We start from the raw sequence: 19116 nt of genomic DNA, 5'->3' as shown, positions 1-19116 counted from the left end.
CCCTCCACTTGCCTCATACTAAAATCTTGAAAAAGTAGAATTCACGTTACAGAAGTGTTGTTTCATAAAAATATTTCTACTTTCTAATATTTCTATTACAAAAACTACAATGTATCAGTATCTGTCAGGATACACTTAAGTTACGGTGAACGTGAGTCCAGTTCTATAGCTGCAAGTATTCAACAGTGATGACTACTTTTATTTTTCCCTGTGAAATTGAATCATCAATTTATTTATTATTAGGATTTTACATCCAATCAGATGTGTCTGACACATTAATGAAAGTAACCATTTGTTTTATTTAAAACAATGTAACATTAACTGAAAACTGTGATTGATGTGATGTGAGGCTGTGATTGATGTGAACGGGGGCTTTACCACTCAAATCTCAGTGGATCATCAGCCTCCTCCCTCTTTAACCACTCCTGGTCTTCCTCTGGCTCTTGTCGCTCCCAGTTCGCCTCCAGGCCGAGTGTAAATCATTCCTCCCTCCTCCTCCTCCTCCTCCTCCTCCACTTCTCTCCCTGAAGCTCGCTGCCACTCCTCCCTCCTCCTCTCATGACTCTAAATGCTGCTGGAGCCTGGCCCCCTTTACTCTTCCCTGCTGGAGGAATGTGATGCATTCATACACGCGCTCTCACTCACAAGTGCACAGGCGAGGAAACACAGGTATCATGACCCTGCTCGAGAACAACCTCCAACAACAGATGCCTCATCTTCAACTGAGTCTCTAGGCAGAATAAACCTCTCTTAAAACATGATGAGGAATCTCTGAGGAACTTTATATTCTATTTTTTTTTTCAACTTAACACATTTGAAGTTTCCTCAACTTCAGGGATTGTAACAGCAACATGAGTGTGAAGAGGAAAAAGGCCGGACTTGTCATCAGCTGGCACAAGTCGATCTCCATCCTGGCTCCTTGGAGGAAAGGTAACAGTCACCTTCTGTCTTCTCCTACATGATGTCTTTGTCTTGTGAGGTGAGATGCTGCTGTAGTTTCTCTGATGTTCCAACAGCTCATCACAAACTGACGCTTTACTCAGTCCACTAACAGCTGCATGTTTGCTCGACCTGTGCCAGGCATTTGTCTCAGCAGGCAGAGGAATGATGAGCGCTCTGAGAGCCTCTGTCATCTGTATCATTGCTGACTGACACTTTAATTGAGCCGAAGAAGTAACTGTGGGTTCACAGGGTTGTTTTGATGAGAAGCAAATGTGTTGTCTGTTGACGTTCAGCACATCCAGCATATGACTGTGTGTGTCTGTTTAGTAAAAGTTTAATTGGATTCCCAGAAGGCGGATTAACTTCTCTTTCTAAAGAGCAATAAACACTGAGGAGGCTCCAAACCAAACTTCTAAGACCTGATTTTTCATCTTCTCTGGCTGTTAAACATTATACTATTCTGGTCTCCTCATTTTATTCCAAGAAGCGGTTTGAATGAAAACTGAGAGCTGTGAATATTTATTCTGTGTGGCTGCCACAACAAAGCAGACGTGGAGAACAGACACAGTGCTCTACCACCTTCTCTACAGTCCCTGCTAGAACAGGAGAACAGGACTGAATAGCAGCTTTCAAACAGGAACAATTCATTCAATCCAACAGTGAAGATTCTTATTTCTGTGTAACTGAAGCAATTCTCCTCACTGTATGTCTGCTTGGCATAAACAAAAACCAGGGAATCATGCCTTACTGTTGCTCAATTAAATTAGCCAAGCATGTCTGATTTTGATATGATACAGTAAGTGAAGGTGAAAAGAGCATAATATCACAACTCTATTATGTGTCATCGTCAGATGAACACATTAAGTTTTGTAATGTTTGCATCCACCTGACAGCTCCATTAGTTCAGATGCTCACTGCTCTGCGTTGCTCCTGTTTCAAGCTGTTGCGAGAGGCTCAAAGGCGGCCAGGCCACAGGCGGTCGGTAATTATCTATAAAAACAGCTTCTCTGAAATGAAAGCAGTAAGATGGAACAAAGTATTCATATAAATTTGTAGATTTACAAGAAAAAAAGTTGTGATATTATGAGAATAAAGTTGCAATTTAATGTAAAAAAATCTCAAACAAAAATTAAGAAATAAGCAGCAAGGAGAACTCAAGCTAACTGGAATTTCAGCCATTCTGGTTCCAAAATTTTGATCTTCAATGTCACTGTTTCCTGAGAAACTACGAAATCCCTTTGACTATAATCAAACACTTCCCCCTCATTTCTTAAATGTACAATATTTTTACTCATTATGACTTTATTCTCTGAAATACTCATATACTCCTTATACTCATAAACAGTCAAACAATACATGTATTGGCTATGAAACAATTAGCTAAAATAGGCTTAGAGCTTTGTTGAACTGATTCTCTGTGGGTGTTAGAAATGTCTAGTGTGTCATATACAATAGAAAAATACAGCTTCACAGTTGTATATAGTTGCGATGGCGATGTCAAACCAAAACAATGAGCTAAAAGAGGCTCAGTTGCTCCAAGGAGGTGAGATTATCCCATTAATATATCTTAAAATAAAAATGATGATAAATGGAGCTTTAATTGGTATAAATATAATGCCGCTATATGTGTCTGAAGAGTGTTGCCATAGTATATAGTCAAGTGTTCGCACTATCTGGGGATGATACCCATTAATTCAGCAGCAGTAAGTTCTTGAAAGCGCTCTCCTTTTATAATACAGGCATCAGGTAGCTCTGAGTTCCAGGTCCAGGCCTCTCATAGGAATCACTGTCAGATTATTGACAGTACAAGCCAACACACCTGCTGAGCGCTAAATCCTCCAGCAGTTTTGCTGCGGCAGTGATGATAAATCTCCCCATTGTTGCAGCTGTGAGTGAGCCCCTCTGCTCTCCACTGCTTGACAGCCGTCACGTTGTTTGCAACGTTAACTCACAGTTAGAAGAAGAGGGCTATTGTCAAGATAACACATTGTGTGCAGTGCAGTGGGGACCGGCTTTTGATTTGTGTGTTCTTGTGTGGTCCTGTGAAGAACACCGCCTTTCTCCAAACTGTAAAATGACACCAGCGGCTGAAACCTGAAGCTTTGTTTCACAAGACTCAGAAAACTTTGCCTTCTGTAAAATCTCTGCTCATCAGTCAGTTGGTGAGTAATACCTGAAATATGCCAATGTGAGGCAGATGCTGTGTAATGGACAGGATTACAATGTGAGACCTTACTCAGACATTAGGAATTTGGGTTGCTGGGGTGAAAAGGGTAATAAACTGCTGTAAACATGGAGCATTGAGAATTTTACTCATCTAAGAAGGTTTGTTCATATTTGGTGCTTTGTGATGTATTTGCATCACTTATGTCTGGCTAATAATGTATATAAGATCTCAGCAAAGCACACAAAGCATTGCAAGGTTGTGAGAATGACCTTAATTAACTCTGGCTCCAAGGTATTCCCTGGTGGTTGATCCACAGGGGTTTGGACCAATCAATGACAGTGATAGAGGAACCACTAGCAGCTATGGGCATCTCTTAGGTGCGGCGGCTGCTAAAGTTAAGCATAAATGCTGCTGTTACATTAGTTATATCAGAACTGGAGAGCATTTCTTGATTGGAAGAAGAGCAAAGAACGACACTTTCCAAATAGTTTCCAATTAAACTCTTCCAGATGGACTATCTGGCACCTTAGGTTATTCTATTTCAGATGTGTGAAGAAAACAAATTTACCTTCATCAACGATGTAATTCTGCTTCTACACAGCATATATATATATATGTATATATATATATAGACAGGGATGATAAACTTAAACTATTTATGTTTGCATTCTATCATTAACAACATTCCCTAAAGCCGAAGACCATCGCCAGTAATCAAAATGTCATTGCAAGAAAGCAATAGTAGATCAGAAAAAGGCTTATAAGGTCTTACACTAAACTTTTAACTGATGGCTCCACTCTGTCCTCCTCACTTTGCTTTTATTCTGGTTAAATCTTTTCATCCTAACCAGAAAATACCAAAATGTAAGTTAGTAAACTAAACTCTTCTTCCACATAGTACTTTAGTTTGGGGGTCAGGGGTGAATACATACACAAGCCCACATCAGTGATCAGCTGCTGCTTGTTAGGGAATGGGAATAGCTGTGAAATCAGAGAGTACCCTGTGCTCCTGCGCATTCTTGTCTTATCTTAACTGTTTCTGATAGGACAAAGCAGAGTTGGGGGCCCTGTTATCTTTGATAAAGAAAAGGAATCTGGGGGTGTCATCGTCAGAGAGTCCAGAGTCAAAGAAAAAGGTGGAAACGGGGATCCAAACTGGGCTTTGTGCTGAGAGATGGTGGTGATTTATGAAAATGGATTTTATTTCAATTCACTCAACACTTTCTGCCATGCTGATGTCACGGCGCCACCTGAATCTTATTGGGAGAAATCTGAGTTAGGAGCACAACCGACTCGAAGATGCAACAGTAAGAGCTGAAATCATTTCAAAATATGCAAATCTCATGATCCACATTTAACATTTAATATATTTACCTGAACTATTTACCACAGATTGTCGCTCATCATAGCTCATCACGTGTGCACTGTACCGCAGAGCTCCAGCTGGTACTTTGACCAAACCAATGATTGTATCTAAAGATGGATGACAGCTCCTCACAAGTGAAGCTTGTAAGGGTCACAAACACTGCCTCCTCCATGTTAGCAGATTGGCTGTGTCAGTGGAACTTTGACATCACTCGCTCAATCATGACTACAAATACTCTGGTGCCAAATGATGGCACAGCCCATATCCGGGATATTTTGGCCTCATTTTTGTAGCTTGGGACAAAGTGGAGATGTGCTGCTTCTGCCCTTCTATGTAGAGTGCCTTGAGATAATGTATATTATGATTTAATGCTATACAAATAAAATTGAATTGAATTAAATTGCCCTGGTTTGGTCCCCCAGTGTTTTGGGTGGAAACTGTTGGGAGGGGGGACTAGGAGGAATGCATGCTTCCGAGGGAGTCATTACCAGAGGGAGAAGTTTGAACTCAGTGTGATGGTTGTTGTACATAAAAGAACAAGCAGATCTGTGCACAATGTGGGTTTGACAGTGCACAACATCCTCCCAGTTTGGGAGTGCAGATGAATCAGCCCTCAGATGGCTGCAAAGACATTCAAGGTGTTAGCACAGGCTACCTATTAGCTGTTGTGGATTACTAGGCAGGTCATTAATCTTTACTCTGTCACACACATTAATGCCATAACCAGTATTTCATTTTATTTTCTTTAGGCTACTTTGTGAAGATACGTCACGTAGTTGAACAATGTAAAAGTTGGAAAGACGAACAAAAACAAGAATAAGGGAATTGTGTGATCCAAGGTATGTTGGTGTGGGTGTGACTTCATCAAATGAAGGGAGCAAAATATTATTGAACTAAGTTTCACTAAGCACTCAGCAGGCAGCAGACCGAGCGAGGCCCACCCACTCTGGACACAATCACAGTCCACCGCTGTGCCGCTTCCCACTGGAGCACAAACAAATGACCAGTCTATTACCTCAGTGCACCAGTGCAGAGCCTCCTGCTTCATACTGTACGATGTTAAAATTCCCAGAGGCCAGTTTGAGTAACTGTTGATCAGATTCTAAACCACTACACAGAGGTTAATAATACTGTGAGACATGATTTTACAACTCTGGAAAGTTAGCACAGAGATTTTATCTGGTGTTGCGATGCTGTTTGCAGGGAAATGACCCCATTCACATTGGAAAGTCATCTATGGAATGTGTACTTGCATAAATTTGTTTAGACGATGGAAATAATTTGCAGCTACATTTATCTTGTTGAAAACGTTGAGCCAGTTTTACCTTTTTACAATCTTCTTTTATTTAATTGTATTTCTTTAAATCTCTATATTTACCTCCCCTCTCTAAATTAGGTGGTCTCATTGAAAAAGAAATGAGAATGAGTGTCATGGTATTTCATGTAACTTACTTATGGCCTGAACACTTTTAAAAACGATTATAAATGCAAACAATGAAAATGTAAAATCAACATTGCATCTTGATGAAAAACTAACAGTGGAAGGTAATGATTCACATCTGACCTGATCATCCAACTTCAGTCACCTCACGTTTTTGAGTTATTAAACAAGTGAACCGTGAACCAGATTTGGTTCAGTGACAGGGCAAGTTAAACACATTTTCAAACTTAATAATAATCAGTTTATAACATCATTATTAAGAAGTATAAAGTTTTTTTTTTGCATCAATTAAATGCAGAAATAACAACATATAAACAACTGACATTTCAACATCACGTGCTGACCCTCGCAAAACAATAGCCAACCACGCGGCTCCGCCACTTAAAGCTCTTTCCTCAGGTATAAGCGGTCAGTGTTGACCACTGGGTTCCCAAAGTGTGAACGAGGAGTCGAAACAACCATAAACCACATGTGCAGTAAAAATAGGTGGCTTGTCTCAGCCTGTTTATGACCTCCTGTGTTCAGGATCCAGGAGGCCAGCAGAGCTCAGTATTTTCCCAGAGGCTCTCACGTGCCTGGTCAACACTGTGCTATTAAACCAACCACTGTGGACTGTAAAACAACACAGACTAAAGTGTCTGGGATTTTACTCATGCTCATTTAATCATCTATTTGTAGTAAAATATAAATTTGGGGAAACCTATCGCCATCATTACTCTATTACACTTTTTATCTTCCTGATGAAAAATGCTTCTCAGACTCATCACCAAGAAGAACTATGCAGCAACAGCTTGTGTGATACCTTTGCAGTAATCCAGGTCAGATCCCTTGGCTTCAACAGAATGGTTCCAGCATGTAACTCCCCCTAAATTATTGTTTTTACATTCCTGTTGATGGACTTCACTGCTAAGATAGAGCATGAGCTTTACAGGTGTTGATAGGCCTATTTTTCACTAGAGTCATAGAGACAAGCTAGTAGTTGTTCCTGCTTCCTGTCTTTACACTAAGCTACTGCAAACATGTCCTGACTCTAGGTCCATATTTAACTCAGACATGAGGGTGATGTCAGTCTGCTGATGTACACTTAATATTTAACTTCTCTTTTATGTGAGCTTCAGCTACCTTGGATTAATTTGAGGATACAAATGACCATCATCTATTGGCCATTAGAAGAGCTGCATTCTAAAGCCCACTCATGCATGTGATGATTGTAGGTTGATGGTGGCAGACGAACTGAAAAAAAAAGTTTCTTTCTCAGTAAAAATCCTTTAGAATTATCATTGGATGTGCTTTTTCTAGTGCACCACAACAGTCATTGATGTGGAAACAATTGTGGAAATTTTCTTTAATGTGACATTAAACATTTGATTTAAAATGAAGTTTCAGCTCCCTCACCACGACTGCATGTTTTATACCTGTGCTGCATTTAAGGCCGATATGAAGACTTGAACGTTGCATGTGTTTTTTTTATCCTAAACACTCACTGACCTCTGTTAACCCCTGGATGAGGGTGGTGTTTTTCCTCCAACCTTCTAGGCAGCTTAGAAATACGTTCTTATGTCCAAGCCCAGGGCCCGAGAGAGGGCAACAGGGCAATCCACTTACCCTCCTCTCTCACCTTTGGTTCTGAAAAACCTGACCCTGTGAGGCACTGAGTTGAATGACAACACTGGCACTGCCTGGAATGCGATGTGAATATGACGGGAAATGGCTCAAGGACATTTGTTAGTTGGTAAAGAGGCTTTGGGATGAGTCTGGGGCGAGGGGAGGTGGACTGTTGATAATTATATGTTGTGGGGCTTAGTCAAGCCCAGAGACTGGAAATAGGCTGAGTCAGCCTGCGGAGACAATTACAGGATAGAAATGTGTTTGTGTTGTTAGGGGGGTATGAGAACAGCTGGATCAGGGCGACACCTGTCCAGCTGAAGGTGTTTGTGTGGGGAGGATTGTGGGGAAGGACGGAGATTGTATCACAATAGCAAGGAGTCAGATTACACGGCTGAGTCGGCTGAGATGACTTAAGTGTGTAATTAAAGTCAAGCTGCTCTCCGTACTGTCTGCTGGAAATTCACAGGTCCGGCAGGACAGGAAGCAAATAAATGACACAGGATGGAGTCGCGCGTCGAATAAAAAACTGTCTGTCATTTGGTTCCAAAGAGAAATACAGTCATTGAAATAATAATTTTAATTTAATTTAACATTCTTTTGTGACATTTTTTAGCTGTTTCGAAAATTGACCTGCATCTCGTTCATGCTGTTAATGAATAAATATGACGTGGACACCATAGATGACTTTAACTTATATAGTTTATACAGCCAACTATTCCGACCTAGGAATTACCTTCATAATGAAGTGTTAACGTGTGAGTCTTTTATGTAATGATGCAGACAGTTAAGGGATCAGGTTGAGCCTGTGCTACAGTTTAATGTCAGTGTAAACCTGTCCTAACATGTAATGACTTCAGTTGTCTTCAGACCCTTTCACTGCTTCCCACTTTACTATGTTGTAGATTTACCTTTTAAGATGGTAAAATTTACAGCAATCTAGTATAATCTTTTGGTTGCAAATGTCAAAAAATCAAAAATTGAACTCTGAAAGTATTCAGACACTTTGAGTTGACATTCCAAGCTGTGATCAGGTGCATCCTGTTCACTTTATTTTCCTTGTCTTACACTGAACCGGTATCCATTGATAGTAAACTGAATTGGAAGCCCATAGTTTAGAGACACACACAAACAGGTGAGTGTATATAAAATCCTTCACTGCATGTTAGGACAAAGACTGAGCCCTGGAGAACTAAGTGATAGAATTGTGGAGAGGTATAGGATCAGGACATGTTTCTATAATTTTTAAAGCTTCTTCCCAAGGAACAGTGAAATAACCGTTACCAGTGAGGGGCCTTTATCAGGGAGCTGACCAAGAACTCAACGATTACCCAGAGACCTTCAGCAGTTCTCTGCAGAGATGAGAGAACCAGCAAACACAGAGATTTTCTTAAAGAAAACCTCCTCCACAGTGAACACAACCTGACATTCAGTTAAATTTGTAGAAATCTCCACAAAAATGTATGTGGCCTGAGTGAGCGAGTCTCCTAACTTTAGCAAATTAATGAATGTCCTTTTAACATGTAGCTTACACACATAGTTTTGTGTCTGAACCTTTGGCCTTTGCTGAACTTACAACGAACCAGGAAAACTGTTGAGTAGTTCTAAAAGCATAAAGCATTCTGGGGACAACAGCAAGAATCTGAAAATAAATGAACAGATAGTTAACGTCTTTTACGTTTATCAGCTGATTTTGTTTTTCATCCTATGTTAGACTGTAAATCCCTGTACACGACACTGGCTTTGAGTGGCTCGAAGGTACTGCTCAAGAGACAGTAAACACTAATTTAGGCTCGCGAAGACACAAATACACAAGTGTTACAATACAGTGAGGTAATTGTGAAAAACAATACGCCTCAGTTGTGACTGGCTGAAGCCACAATGGAAATGTGGTTACATGCTTTCAACTATTTTTCCCAGCTTTTGGCAAAAACAGGAAATGTGTTTTCTAGCCTACGTGGAAGAGAATTTATTTTGGGAGTTATGTTTTCCTCATGTAGCACAAGACTCCAACAAGAGCTCACCAAATCACAACAGTGACTTTGTTGGAAATACATTAGTTAAGCCAGTTTTAAATCCTACTGAAAATTAATTAAAGAGCAAACTTTTTTTGTACCTTATTATTAAATTATTATATTAAAGATGATAATTAGGCTTCTAGAAATAGAAAAGGTGCTGTAAGGAATAGGTTTGTGATTCTTTTTGATTGATGTACACATTTATCTTTTTGTTTTAGTAATTTGTTGTTTGAAGAGTTTGTGTTAATTGCTATCAGCCACATGTGATCCATGTGTGAAAACAGGGACGCGGTAGCTTTAAAAATGCCTCACACTTTGTCATGAGCCAAGTTGGAAAAACTCCTTCATTAACGGAGCTCCACTACTACAATTAATCCGGTGGAGCCTGAAAGATCATTGTGTGACAATATGCATCTAAATGTAAAACACACAGCAGCAGAGAAAGAGCCTGAGGAGGAAAAGAGAAATGATTTCCAAAATGTTGGAATCTCTGTGCTGGTGTGATAAAACCTTTATGTATTTAGCTGTGAAGTGTCGTTGGCAGCAGAAGATGGAAATATAGATCAAATAGTAATAATAACCTCAGCCTGACCCAGTAACAGCCTTGGCCCTAGGTTCTCAATCTTTTGAGCAACTCGCTCACAGTTGACATTATCTCCCTTTCAAGACACGAAAACCCGGTTTCCCTGATCTGATCTGAAAGTTAACAAACTAAATTTGCATTTTCACTAAATTCACTTTCCGGAATACCCTCCTCCTGCTCCTCCTCTTCGGGGAACTCTGGGTGTGTTGCTGTTCTGTTGAGCGATGGACTTTGAAATCAAAGCAAGATATTTTCAGAGGAAATGCTTCTGTAAATAAATCTATAAAAAAAGGTTTGATCAAAATATTCTGCTTGTGGTCCAATTTAAAAAAACATTTCTTAATTTGAGATTTTCAGTAACGCCAAATTACAATCAAAGTCAGAGCACTCCAAATCACTTTCAATCAGCTGACATCCTGTTTCTGACCATTTAGCTGTGAATCATGCAGCAAAGGCCTCTGCCCATCACAATCTCAACATCCTGTCTGCCTTAATTAAACCACACAGAAGGAAGAGAACATCCTCGTGCACACATGTGCATGACAACCTTTTTATATGTTTATTTCTGCTGTGCTGTCTCTACTATGACTTTGGCTTTTGTTCAAATTCACACAGCATGCTTCAGACTCCCTTCTTCAAAGTTCCGCTCAGAGAGAATAATAGGATGGCTGCTTCAAAGAAAATTGAATCTCATATTTGCCTTGGCAAGATCACCACTTCACCCTGCAGGAAAGCACCCAACCTCCCCTTTTGCCGGAGTGTGATCTAACACTCTAGGATTACATTCCTTAAAAAAATGGCGCTTAGTTGCTGGTTTATTCCAAGTACTTGCTAGCAACCCTCAAGCTTAATCAGGGCCCCTGCATCTCCTTTGGGGGGGAAGAGGGAATGCTTTTTTGTCTCTGCTCTTAAGATTCAAAGGATGGAAGGAAGGAAAATGTAATTTGACTGACAGCTAGATATATCAAATTGCCCACAATTTGAAAGAGGAGAGGATACATGTGACTGCTCCCTGTCATAGTCTTAACCGTAGCTTCAGATCAAAGCTGCGCATTCATGTCGAAAAACAATGAGAAATTGTACGGATCCTGTGGTATTTGAGTCAAAAAATAGAAGGATTACATAAACGGCAGTCCCCTGATTTCACCCCAGTTATATCACTGTAGGTGATGGTCCACATTCAACAGAATGGTTGAAATACCAGCATGTCTTACTAATGTATTTTCTTGAAAAAGCCCTGAAAATTAAATACAGTTGTACATTGGCCAGCTATTATGTAATTTGGCTATTGTAAGTCAAGCAAATCCACACTCTGGCAACCCTCAAGTACACTAGAGTTCAGCTTAAGCTCAGGTATTTCAAGGCCTTGTGTTGTTGACGTATTTGAGGCTGTGTGAAAACAATAAAAATTGGCGGTCCAGAATTGCAGATGTTGGAGAATGTTCTCCAGTCTCTTCAGTAAAGAGAAATGACAACATATTGTGTTCATGAGCAAAGACCTAGGACAGAGAGAACAATTAGCGGTGGATCATCTGGGAGTTTAACATGAGTGAGTGCTGTTTGTTTCATGTTTTATATGTTGGTTTCTTTCAACTCTAACCACATTTTTAACAATGACAGTGAGAGTACCCCGATCTTATTCAAGACGATATTTTAAGCCACGATCTTTCTGCGTCAGAAATTAACCAAACCTTGGCCATAGTGGTTTCAAACCATATTATAACAGTGTAATGTTGATGGACTGAAATCAATAAATCTCTCTTTCCTTATCTGTTTTGTAGGGAAAGGAGACAGAGATGCAGTATTGGATAGCGAGGTTGTCCTGACGAAAATGAAGCTCATCAGTAACTTCCATGAGAAACTCCTGATGTCTGGTGACTCTACGTCCACAATGTCTACAGTATCAGTTTCTGAACAGGACATATCGGCTCTCACCAAAGCCTCCGAGGTGAAGTCTGGACAGCCTCAGATGGAGACCAGCTCAGACTACCTGCCTGCCGATTTCTCAGACTCTCAGCTGCCGAGGTTATACAAGTTTGAATCAGAGGACTCTGGAGTGGATCTTCCAAGTGGTGCTAACTCTCCATCCACCCCGACAGGCTCTGAGCAGAGCTTTGTGGTTCACAGTCGAGAGACCTCCTGCGATTCCTCCTGCAACTTAAACTCTGACCCTACCGTTCTCCCTGATAAACTAGTCAGACATGCACACAACTCTGAGATTAAACAGGCAGAGGACTCGGTGGATAACAGTTTGGGCACAACAGTGAATACTCAGGACAGTGTGTCCATACACTCAGAAGAACTCTGCTCTTCAGCTGTGACAGCAGAACTGCACATAGATAAGGATGTGGATAGAGACCAGAGTAGGGTTTCAGGAGATAGTCCTGAAGGAGATGAGATGTCTGAACAGCTTGAGGAGACCAGGGCTGTAACTGAGAGGACCTGCTCAGAGGACACAAGGCCTGGGAAGCAATTCTCAACAGGAACCTGTGATGACATGTTGGGTTGTGACTTACAGTCAGAGCCTAGAAGGAGGAGTGCGACCATTGACAGCCTGGAGGAGTACATGGACGAATGCTGCAGACTTAGTGAGGTAAGAAAAACATGTCTAAACATCCATGAATTTATCCATCCATTTTCTCAAACACTTCCTTGGTAGCAAGACATGTTCCCAGGCCAGATGGGATAAGGTACGTTATCCTTCTGGTGAAGTCTGCATCCATCACAGGGCGCACTTCTAATCTTAAAATGTTAACCTCACAAATGTATAAAACTTGCATCCAATATCACATATAACAGTGTAATTTGATACGGCGCAGACACAATTCAGATTGAGTGTAAAGGACAATTGTCCCTTCACTTGATTAGCATGACTTGAGGTTATTTAAGAACTAACGCGCTCAATAATCTAAACCGTAATTTCAAAATTTTCTACACATTTTTGCTTTTCTGAGCAGTAATCAATTTGCCGTAGTACAGTGTCCCTGTGCTTCTCCAGTGTTTCCTCTTGTTTTCCTCTGGACCTTTTTCAACTCCTACGGCTACATTTTTGCCTTAACTCATGACGTCCGGGGTGAATTTACCCCTGCCAATAAAATCTGAATACCCTTCCATCAAAACATGGTGAACTTTAGAAACGCTTTCCATCAAAGCGCACTCTTACATAGCAACATCTAGTGATTTCAGGATGAAACACTGCACTTCAAACAATGAAAACAACTTCACAGAGTCAAACACTATTGGACAATACACTTCTCTGTGTGATTGTGTGTGTGTGTGCTCATACTTGAGGAAAATTCCCTTTTTCTGCCCTCTATCATGTTAGACTTCAATCTGTCCAGCCTCTATGGCTCCAGGTAATTGCATCACTGCAACTGAATAAGGGTTCAGAGAGTCAGTGCAGTTTCTAGAACATGTTTATAGGTGTGATTCACACATGGGGGCCCTTCAATTTGTCAGATATTCTCTCCAAGTTAGTAGGTTAACGAAATGACTGAAGCTGTGAAGCTGTGTCTGTGCTTTTATTTCTGCCTGTCCCAGAGACATGACAAACAGACGAACTCATTCATAAGGACCTGCATGGGCATGTCTCATTCATGTTACAGGAAAAAAAAGAGTCATTTTCTTATTTACATTCAAAAGGAGAGAACAAAGTGGGCTCTACAGAGAGAGCACCTGACATCTGTGGAAGCTGCAGAGTCATAATCACCTGTCTGGAGTCAAGTCTCCAGACTGTCTTTCATTACCAGCTGCTTTTAGAATGACAAGCCTTCAATTTTCACCTGGAGAAGTAACTGTAGAAAAGCAACTAAATGCAGGTTTATTGGACATTTTAATCAACTCTATTCCTAAAAGACAAAATACATTAAAAGTATAACATTTGGCACTTGCTAAAACCTTTACTTCTGTCAAATAGTTGAGCATCACGACTATGGACTAGTTGCATCTCCATACTTATGCAGCTCAGACTCTGCATTACAGTTTTACAAGTACATTTCAAAGCTACAGATATTTCACCTCATTTTTCATATCCAGCCCAAAGGCCCTTCTGGAGACAAGTTTTTTATTTCTGCCGGCACCAAAACATGAGAGCCTTCTACAAGACAGAGGCAGTGTGGTCGGGAGGGGCATGTGTTACAGTGCGTGGCCGCTTTCTCCAGGAGCCCGCATGTCATACAGCACCTGTTCATCTGCGCTGGGGGACGAAGATTTTTTCTAGCGATACTGTCGCCGGCTGCCGGCTCCTCTCATCTGGACCCTACCTGTTTTCCAAGCCCTGCGCTTGGCGGCAAACCTGGATGCATCAAATAGGTGTCAAATATCTCGAATTACTCACATTTTTACCCAGATAAAGGCTCTTTGATAGGTCCCTGGGGCCCTTGTGAGGTACAGTAATGGCATGTGAGCGGCAGCTTTTGGGAGCCCAGCATGCCAGACCCTAGGAGTGCATTGCTGACAGGCAGCATGGTGGTGTGGCCCCAAACGTTATAATCATCACTTATCGCCACTGCTAATAATGTAATTCCTTCCCCCTGCTAAATGGAACTCTGTAGTCTGCTTAAGAGGGATGCTGGATTCAAATATGTGAACATTACAGACTTTCTCTGTGTTCACCCACATGCCGTCTCTCTCTTTACAACTCTGCTTCTTTGTCTGTCATTAGAAAGAACAAGAATGGACTTTATAATCTGCAAATCTCAAGGCTCAGATGCTGTGGATAGGGAGTGCATACTGTCATATTTCCAACATCAGGCATTAATAGTGATCATATGGACCTGTTTAGCTGCGTGTTTGATCTCACACTTGGTATTCATTTTCAAAGCATACTTCATCAGCACTATTGTGAAATGTAATTAAAATCTGAAGCCTAGGCGCTTCTGGTTTACTTGAATTCCTCAGCTGCACAACACAAGTGTGAATGTGAACCGTTTGCGTTTATGGGCTCAGTAGGTTATTGGTAGGAATGAGTGTAGGTTTAATGTAGGCCGTCAACCATCGAAGGGCACAGCTCTGCTGCTTCAGACGTGCTTTCTGTAACACCCACTTCACGCAGTGTTTGGTGAGGAATGCAGAGGTGAGAGAGATGACAGGGTTCAAACTTCTCTAGTAAGTTGTTTTTCTTCGGTCTTCAGTGAAGTATTTATAGCAATGTTATGGAAGGAGAGATTGTATGGAAATGGGAATGCAAAAGAAGTTACAAAACAAGTTCAGCTGTTGTTGATGTGAGGCTTCAGCAGTTTCAAATATAGGCTGCATTTTCAGTGTGAGAATTTAGTGATGAAGCTGCATGTAGCAGCTGAATATCCCTCAACTCACTTTAAATCTTACACACTGAAGCTTTAATACACAACAACAAGGACTTTGGATATCGCACCCTATCACTTACAATGAAGTAATCTCACTGTAGACGAGAGGAACAATTTTGCAGCACCTTTTAGCTGCTCTAGTCTCAGGCAAAGCAAAACTCACAAATCCCATTTGTACTATTTTTAATTTCCGCCATTGTATTTGAGAGTCTTAATCATCAGGGTTGATTTGATGTGCTATAAAGTGCCAGAAATTTTTTTTAACTTCAACAATGTAACCTTGCATTTAACAAATTTCAGTTGTGCAAAACATATTTCACAAACAAAAAGATTGTAGTCCTTAAAAAAAACTCAAATGTGGCTAAAACCTATAGCCTACATTTGTCATCAAAGCTCCAGTAAATTAGTCAGGGGCCAAATCCAGAAGAACAACACCAGCTCACAATGTCTTCCAGTTCCTGCCTGACTACTGTGAAAGATAAACTGCATCAAAGTGATGCAGACACACTATCTGCGTGTGTGTTGAAAAGACTGGTGTCTGGCTGGGAGAAGCAGCGTACGTGACCTGCACTACCTTCCTCCCTATCCCTTCCACACACATCTGGTGCTTCATTCCTATCCAGCACTGTCATGTTTAGGAAAGTATTTTGAATGCGAGAAAGATAATGGGAACATCTACAGGGGAGGGGCAGTTACCATAGGGATCTTGGATGTTTTTACTACTCTGACTCTTGTTTCAAATGTGAAAGAGGGAAAAATGAAATCATAAGGCAACGCTAACAGTGAAACCTGGAAGAGTGTTTGTAGCCATAGAGAGAGAAAAGTCAAAATAAATACCTTGACTGGGTATGTCACATTTCAGACATCCACCTGGCGGAAACACTGCTCCTTTTAGTTGATGGACACTGGGGTGTCTTGGGTATCTGCCTAAAGGACTCTTTTGAAGGTACTTCCAGGCATTTCCACCTGGGTAAAGACCCTGGAGTTGACCCAGAACTTGCTTTAGGGATTATATAACCCATCCGAGCTGATCTTGGGATACCCCAGAGGGAACGTTGATTCATAGGTAAACTTGCTGAATAATCATGCTCTTCATACTCAAATTGCTTGATCAGTGAATGGATAGCTATAAACCTCTCGTCAAACCTTTCTGATTTTGGAAAGGTGTGGAGCACTGGGTGACTTTCCTCTCATACCAACCAGAAGAGTGGTATTTCATTCACACTGGCCTTGAGTTGATTTGCGTGTGGCAGAGATGTTAGCCGGCTCTACTGGTTACTCTGGGGATCTTCACCTCGGTGACCAATCCTCCGTGTGCCTCTGGAGTTATCTTAGCTGGTTTTCCACTTCCAGGGGGGATAACCACAGAAGGTCTTTAAATTTGTCTTTTTGCAAATCAAATCAATCCCTTTGTTTTTTTGGGAGTGTCACATATGTTTAGTTAAGTCAAAGTATCTGTTACACAACTGTCAGTCCTGCTTCATTGATTCAACACAATGGTTGTTAACTTCTGTCTCCAAATAGCTTTTGTGATTTACTCCATTAGCCCAGGCATTCACCTTCTGTGACTGTTTGAACAATCAAATGAACAATACAGTAAGTTTTAGGAAATTAGAAAATTGGTTTGTAAATAAGAGATAAGATGTAACCATATTTTGAAATAAATTATACATACATGTTATTCAAAATGCAGGTAATTACAAAGGTTTCACTTATGTTTTCTTGACCATCAGATTACAACACATACAGATGATATGAAGGAGCAGTGGTTCCTTCCCACTCACAGGGTTTCATTTATCTTCCTCCGATGAGATTGTTGACCTGACGTCAGCCACAAATCCTCTCCTCAAACAATACCGGATTCAATGTTTCGTGCCAACACAAGCACAACTCACTGCTTGTCTCTAGGAATACTCGTTCTTGTGTTATACACGCAAGTTTTCACATGCAGTCAGTCTCTCGTGATAGACATTATTGCCCCTTGACTCATGGGATCAGCGGAAACCCGAGGAAGTGCAGCAGGGTGTGTGTGTGTGTGTGTGTGTGCGTGTGTGTGTGCGTGTGTTTGTTTGTGTGTGTTTGTCCATTTTAAAATGGGCCTGTGCACACAAAAGAGGGCCTTCCTGAATCCCACTCTCTCTTCCCGGCTGTGGATCACTCAGTGGTCTCTGTGGGGCTATGGATAAGATCACTTTCAGCCCTGATAATGTCACAGTCTCAGCCAGAGCAGCTTCTGTTGATAGACCCCCCCCCCCCCCCCATTAACAACTGAGGAAGTGAGGGTCATCTCCTGGAAGGCCTTATCTAAATAAGCCACCGATAACCTATTGGAGGCCTGGTAGCCTGAATGAAGAAAAGAGGTTCTTAGGAGTCAACAGATGAGGAAATCCACCTGCCAAATATTATACTAACCCTTTGAACCCGACTCCTGCATTTTGTTTCAAAAACGCTCCCTTTTCAGTGATTGCAGTAAGTCTGACATACACTGCCAACCTCATAACTTAAGATCTTACTTTAGAGTCATGTTTAGATTCATTTTTGAAGGTAAAGAACCCTGGTTATGTATCCCTTCCAAAACCATCATCAAGACGGATTCTGACTTGGTTCCAGAGCAGTCTCCATTGCATTACAGTTACATTTGTTTCATGGTCCCAAAACCCAGAAGTGGTCCAGGTACAGGTTGTGTACACTGAGGACTAGGTCGTGACATTAAGACATCATGGATCTCTACAGAATGAAAGCAGTTGTTGGCCAGGCGGTTTGAAACAGCTTCAAAATAATCCACAACCATTTCTAGATCCACTGTGGTATTGGGTTGTTGTTGTATGGATCGAGGCCAGACTTTTACGTGGCTCTGGACCTGATAATTTTTTTGCTATCATGTCTCTGACTTTGACTGCTATATTAAGTAAGAGAAGAAGTGTGAGAACAAAACAAAACAATACAGACGCAGGCTGTAAAAGCGAAACAGTGAGCTATAAGATGAACTTCAGAGTTTGGTGATACATTTTAGCATTTCAAAACATTCATAGTATTTACAGTAATTTGACGTATTATCAATATAAAAATATTGACTAATACGTATTTCACACAAAATAAATATTCCAGAGTTTATTTTTTAAAGTTTTATGTTAAATATATCACAGTATGTAATACTAGGGCAATCAAAAGTATCCAAGCAGCCATGTGGGAATGAGTTCATGGTCAAGAGCATGTGTGACCTACAGAAGGTTTGTGCATCAGAGGAAATGAGTGATGTCAGTCCTCCAGCCTGTTGTGGCTGCTGGCCCATTGTTTGGCTAGTATTTCCATCATGCCTCCCAGTTGCCTGACTGGAGTTTCAGTGTGAGCAGCACAGGAAAGAGGGGAGAAAGACCCTGACCTGAGCTCACATCCTGCTTTTGTTGGGACCCTTTTAGGAATGTTGACGAATGGATAAATATTTGCTCAAAATTTCCTTTTTTCATTTTGTTGAAAAACGTGAACACCTGCACCTCCTGGGCAGATTCTTGATGATGCACTCACACATAAGACAATTTAATCCTGCAACATCTCTTTGATTTTTTTTTCTCTCCTTATATGAGTTGGAAGCAAAAATAAATGAAATGTCTGTCGACTGTGTTATTTCACATTCATTTTTACATTATGAATGTGGACAATTAGACATTGGTCATCTGGTATGCTTTGA

The 19116-nt window shown here is 40.9% G+C and overlaps 1 protein-coding gene across 1 annotated transcript in view; it reads left to right on the top strand.

Annotated features, from left to right (window-relative positions):
- Positions 1 to 572: 572 nt before the first annotated feature.
- LOC109629162 (uncharacterized) overlaps positions 573 to 19116 on the top strand; it is a 30863-nt gene continuing 12319 nt past the window's right edge. The window contains exons 1-2 of the mRNA XM_020086668.2: positions 573 to 930; positions 11904 to 12715. Of these exons, the coding sequence (XP_019942227.1) occupies positions 852 to 930; positions 11904 to 12715 (891 nt within the window). The 5' untranslated portion in view covers positions 573 to 851. The remainder of the gene's footprint in view (positions 931 to 11903; positions 12716 to 19116) is intronic.

Source organism: Paralichthys olivaceus, chromosome 14 (assembly GCF_024713975.1).
Source record: "Paralichthys olivaceus isolate ysfri-2021 chromosome 14, ASM2471397v2, whole genome shotgun sequence".
Lineage (NCBI taxonomy): Eukaryota > Metazoa > Chordata > Actinopteri > Pleuronectiformes > Paralichthyidae > Paralichthys > Paralichthys olivaceus.
The sequence above is the reverse complement of the archived record's forward strand: the minus strand, read 5'-3'. Positions and strand labels throughout refer to the sequence as shown.